Source organism: Elephantulus edwardii, unplaced genomic scaffold, assembly GCF_000299155.1.
Source record: "Elephantulus edwardii isolate Elephantulus edwardi_28Jun2011 unplaced genomic scaffold, EleEdw1.0 scaffold00013, whole genome shotgun sequence".
Classification (NCBI taxonomy): Eukaryota; Metazoa; Chordata; class Mammalia; order Macroscelidea; family Macroscelididae; genus Elephantulus; species Elephantulus edwardii.
Genome location: NW_006399763.1, coordinates 1,950,990 through 1,956,989, shown reverse-complemented (window position 1 = coordinate 1,956,989; position 6,000 = coordinate 1,950,990). Strand labels below are relative to the sequence as shown.

Below are 6,000 nucleotides of genomic sequence, written 5' to 3'. Positions count from 1 at the left end.
AGTACACTTCTCTATGCAACCTCAATTCTGTGTGTGTGTACCGTCAAATCAGATCTGACTGGTACAGGAGGAGATTGCCCCTCCTTCCCCGGCAGAGCATCTGGTGGATTCGAACCCTGCACCTCTGGGATTGTAGTTGCAGCTTCTTGCCACTAGGCCACCAGAGCTCCCCCTATGCAACCTTAATTCTGGATTCCTGTGCTAACCATAATACTCAATCATATATTACGTCTAATCTGTTCTTTCCCTCATCTGTTTCAATACAATATACATAATTTATTCAGTTTTTTCTGTCGTGCACCCACCCTGATGTCAGACCCATTCTACAACAGTCCAGTACCACATCTTAAAGGCACCTATTCTTCTATTATCCTTAGTCATTGTCGAGCTTTCTGTAAACAGCAAGTAATTGTGAAAACTATGGCCTTGATCAGGCACACCTTAGTCTCTAACTGACATCATTGCTCTTCAGCACTCTGGAGAAGTCTCTGACAGTAGATTTTTTTTTTTCCTAATGGAATTAGTCTTTTGATTTCCTCACTGCTGGTGCCATGAATGTTGATTGTGGAACCAAACAAGTTGGAATTATTAACAACTTCAGTATCTTCTTCATTTATGATGAGGCTGCCAGTTGACCCTTGTAGTGAGAATCTTTGTTTTCTTGATGTTGAACTTCCATCCATATTGACGACTGAAAACTGTGGTCCTTGCCCTTCTGCAGCAAATGCTTCAAGTCCTTCATATATTTGAAAAGTAAGGTTGTATCATCTGCATAATACAGGTTGTTGATGAATTTTCCTCTAATCCTAATGCCATATTCCTCCTCATAAAGTCTAGCCTCCCAAATGATCTATTCTTTATGTAGATTAAAGAGGTTTGGATGCATTCTTTCTTGATTTTGAATCATACAGTGTTTTCTTGCTCTGTTCTGAGGACTACTTCCTGGTCTAAGTATAGGTTTCACATGAGCACTATTAAGTGTTCTGGAATTCACATCCTTCTCCGTGTTAGCCACAATTTTTTGTGATCCACACTGTCAGTGCCATTACATAGTCAATTAAACACAGATAGACATTTCTCTGATACTCTTTGCTTTCTGCCAGGATCCATCTAATATTGGCTACGATGTCTCTAGTGCCACAGCCTTTTCTAAACCTAGTTTGTATTCTGGTAGTTCACTGTCATGTACTGTTCCAGTTATTTTTGGGTAATCTTCAGCAGGATTCTGCTTGCATGTAATATTAGTGATATTGTTTGATAATTTCTACACTCTGTTGGATCACCTTTGTTTTGGAATGTGGATCTCTTCCAGTCACTTGGACGTTGCCCTCCAAATTTCTTAGCACAACCTGGGGAGCATGTCCAGAACTACATCTATTTGTTGAAATATGTCAGTTGATATTCTACCAGTTCCCTGGGGCATGCATGCATTCATTCATTCATCCATTTACTTATTTTTGCCAATTCCTTCAGAGCAACTTGAACGTCTTCCTTCATCACCATTGCTTCTTAATCATAAATTGTTTCGTGAAATTCATCTGTATCAGCAAGTTCTCTTTAATACCATGACTCAGTGTACTCCTTTCCTCTTCTTTTGATGCTACCTGGATCATTCAATATTCTCCCCTTAGCATCTTTAAGTATTGTAGCTCAAGGCTTGAATTTGTTCTTCGTTTTCTTCAGCTTGAGAAATGCCTAGGGAGTTTGTACATTTTAATTTTCCAACTCCAGCTCTTTGCACATTTAGTACTTTGCTTTGTCTTCCCAAACTGCCCTTGAAACCTTCTGTTCAGCTCCTTTACTTCCTGATTTCTTCCTTTTGCTTTGGCTTCTTGGTGTGCTAGTGTAATATTCAGAGTCTCTTTTGACATCCATCACAGTCTTTTCTTCTTTCTTACTCTTTGTAATTACAGCAAATTAGGGGGACTAAAAAGAGAAGTGATTGTTGATTAATGAACTATAAATAAAAAAATATTATCTCTTTTAGAATGTTGTTATGTGACATTGAATCACATGTGACTCATAGTGACCCTATATACAACAGTCCTGAAACCTGCTCTATCCTGTGCCAATTTTAATGTCTCTGACACACCTATCCCCATTACCCTCCCTCTCTTTCTCTTTTTCTTTCTCCTCCCTCCACCCTTCCAAGCATGATGTCCTTCTCCAAGTACTGGTCTCTCCTTGCAACATGAAAAACCAATATGATTTAGAAACTTTTACTTGAAAAAAATACATTTTAAAAATAATAAAGTGCATTTCACAGGAAAATCAGAGGCAAATTACTCAAATAATTGTCTTAGTTTGCTTTATAAACAAATAATGGATTTAAGTGAACAAGAGGAAATAAAAATATTTTAAGAATGTAATCATTACTGATATAATTTCTGAGGAGAACTCTAATGGAGAGATCTTGTTCTACTATACATGATATCTTGTTCTAATATGCATTAAGAAACAAACGTTTTTAAGACATGACAGCCTTGTTTTTCTAAATTACCTGATGTGAATTTTACATTAGAGTCTGTGTAAACATAAACACACATAGGCTATTGGTGAAATTATTTTCTAGAGAATAATTCATGTTATGAATTATGGAATTAACTTTTGGGAACTGTATTTAATGGTATTTGATTGCTAAAAAGAGCTAAAAGCACTTGCTATCCTAAGATTGCTCTTTCATAGGCAGGTGCTGTGCTAAAGCTGCACATGAAGGGACAGGCCTGCCAAGCTACCCTGTGAGATCATGGGTGGAAGATGCCACCGTCTGTAGGAGTGACCTCTGACTGGCTGGACCCATGACAGTGTTTTTTCCCCTACAAAGTATCAGAATAAAATTCTTGAGATGCAGAAAATAGATCTTTTTATATGATAACTCCATTATAACTTCTTGTTTATGCTTTGTGACTTTTAAAATTTAGCCTAAATTATTTAAAGAATGTTAGAGCCTTTAAAAAAAGACTTTTTAAAAAAAAATACTTTTGTGGAGTCCAAGGCGTAGAACCCATTGGTACCAAGTAGATTACAACTCATAGTGACTCTCTAAGATAGATTAGAGCTGTCCCATAGGTTTCCAAGGCTATAGATCCTTTAAAAAAAGGAAGGAAACAACCTCATCTTTTTGTTTAATGGCTGATCTTTAGATTCATTGCCCAGTGCATAATCCACCGTACAACCAGATCCTTTATAATATCTAAAGATAGTATTCATAGTTTACTTTTAGAATATTCATAGTCTACCTTTAGAATATTCATAATCCTTGGTATTAGGTACCTAATAAGTGGGGCTTTTAAAAATGGAATTAAAGGGAGCTTTGGTGGCATAGTGGCAAGAAGTTGCACTGCAGTCCCATAGGTACATGGTTTAAATCCACCAGATGCTCTGCTGGAGAAGGAGGGGCAATCTCCTCCTGTACCAGTCTGATCCGATTTGACAGTACACACACAGAAAATAATAAATTTTTTTAAATGGAATTAAATACAGATATTTGCAAAACGTTGAGTATATGTAACTTCAGGGAGGTAAGAATAGACTTAAGTGTGTTGGAGGTGGTGAGGGTGGCACAGGACAGTGCAGGTTTCAGTTCCATTGTTCATAGGGTTGCTGTGAGCCACAGTTGGCCTGATGGCAGTAACAGCTTCATGAAGCTCCGGTGATGTCGTCTGTGGCGAGCTGTGTTGCTAACTCCAATGCCCAAGTTGGAATCTACCAACTGCTCTGGGAGAAAGATGGACAGTTTGCTTCCATTGTAATTTACAACCTTGGAAGCTCGATGGACAGTTGCTGTTTGGAACTAACTCAAGAGCGGGAAGTTTAAAATTTTTCATTTCTTAGATAGTTGGGCTGCTAACTGAAAGCTTGGTATATTTAGGATTGATCGCTTGGGGAGAAAGATGGGCAATTAACTCCCGGGAAGAAAGGCATCCTGGGAAACTGATGAAAAGTTGTTCACATCTTATTGTGAACTGACTTACTGACAGTGAGTTTGGTTGGGTTTGTTTGTTTAAATACCTAACTTTATGCAAGCTCTGGTGTAGTCTTAAGCACATCATACTGCTAACCCAAAGGCCAGTGCCTCTGGTGGTTCCAGTCCGCCAGCGGATTGGTGAGATAAAGTCTCCTCTCATCATGATTTATAGCCCTGGAAATTGGATGGTGAGTGGCTATGAGTCAGAACCAACTTGAATGTAATTAACTTTGAATTTTATCATCTTTCCCAGGGGATAAGGAGTTACACTGCCAATAATACAAAGATGCTCCACAGGAGAAAGTTAGACAGTCTCCTGTGTGATTTATAGTCTCTGAAAACAGTCGAGATTGTCAGCAATGAGTCTGTTCTGATTCCATGACTCATAACAACAAATATAGTCTCTTATTTATATTCCCCCACCACCAAATATTTATTTGGACAGCACAATATTTACTCACAGTGTAATACACAAAAACTATTAATAAATATTATTTATATACCTATAAGGGAAGATGGTCCAATGAGACAGTAGAATTGGGCCACGTGACACCAAGCAGATGCCAACCCTGCATTCTTCCAGAAGTGTCTTCCAGATAGTGAGGCTTGTTTGGAACACAGAAAATCATGGCACTCATTTGAACAATCTCTTTACAGAAACCAAAACCACCGACACCTCCCGCCGCAGACGAGCATCCCTGCCTTGCTTTTCCTAAACCCCCAGTGGACCCTGCGAAGATTCGAAGGATAAGCAGTTCACGGGCGCGCTTGTTCAGGGCGGCCTCACAGGGCACCCTGCTTCCTGACCGAGCCCTTCCTCCAGATGAGAGTAAGGCCACGTAACATCTTTTCAAACTTGAGACTGGAGCTTCTTGAATTTGCATGTAAAAACTAATTTTAGAACATTTTCCCCTACTTTCATGCAATTTCTACATTAACTAGGGCTTAGTTAATATCATATTGCCAAAGAAACACTGCCCATATATTTTTCTGGATGTTTCTAAGTAGTCTGTAAAGCCACAGTTGTTTTTATTGCTTTTAAATGACTCAGTTGGAAAAGCCTATTAGGATAACTATTTTGCCTAATGGGTAGGTCCACATATATGGGAAATAGATTCTTTTTAAATTAGAGTTCAAAACGCTGTTCATTTCCTCGGACATACTTCACATTCATATAGTATACCCTGAAGTCTTTGAAAATACCTTTCTGATTGAGGGGGATTATTAAAACAGTGACTGAATGGGACATTTGGTATTGCCAAACAGTTGCTGGCTGGGATCGAAACCTGGGATCAGAGACTAAAGACCTCAGTTGCTGAGTGAGACATCAGTAACTAGGATAACCTTTCTCCAGGGCAGGAAATGGCTCTCTTGTAAGGTGACAGTCAGGTTAATGGGTTACAACCAGGATTTTTAAAAAAATAATGTAGTAGAATATAAAAGTAATAGTAAGGATAAGTATTGCCTCAAGACACTATTCAATTATGTGTGTGTATACACACACACACATTCAGGGTCACATTAAACATTTTCCTTCTCAGGAGAAAGATGAGCCATTTCCTCCTGTGTTATTTACAGCCTCCCAAAACCTGCTGAAGAGTCACCTATGAGTTGGTTCTGACTTGACAACAATGAATTTGCTTGCTTTTGCTTTTTGTTTCTTGTTTCTTTTCTTCCTTTATGCTCACAAAAGCTGGAATCCCATTTTGCCACAGTAGGGAGACCTGGCCCTACTTCATTTAACAGGGATTGAGAAGAATGGTAGGTTTACCTTCGTGGAAAGAAGGAGCTCATCTAAAAATAGATGTCATAGGTTATAAACTGCCCCAGAGGGTCATGCTTGTTTGGTTCCCAAGTGTTTCTTCTTGATTAATTGTCAATGTTTTTAAAGTAGAAGACCTTATGGAAGAGTTTAGATTCATGACCTATGGTGAAAAACCGGAAGTTGAAGTAATGTTGAGTTCTCATTCCTTATAGCCCCAGCAGGGAATAATTGGAACTTGGTAGCAGGCCTGAGATGAGTCTAGAATTCA

The 6,000-nt window shown here is 38.7% G+C and overlaps 1 protein-coding gene across 1 annotated transcript in view; it reads left to right on the top strand.

Annotated features, from left to right (window-relative positions):
* ARMC2 (armadillo repeat containing 2) overlaps nt 1-6,000 on the top strand; it is a 196,218-nt gene that overhangs the window by 16,684 nt on the left and 173,534 nt on the right. Inside the window, exon 3 of the mRNA XM_006881231.1 lies at nt 4,625-4,796. Within this exon, the coding sequence (XP_006881293.1) occupies nt 4,625-4,796 (172 nt within the window). The remainder of the gene's footprint in view (nt 1-4,624; nt 4,797-6,000) is intronic.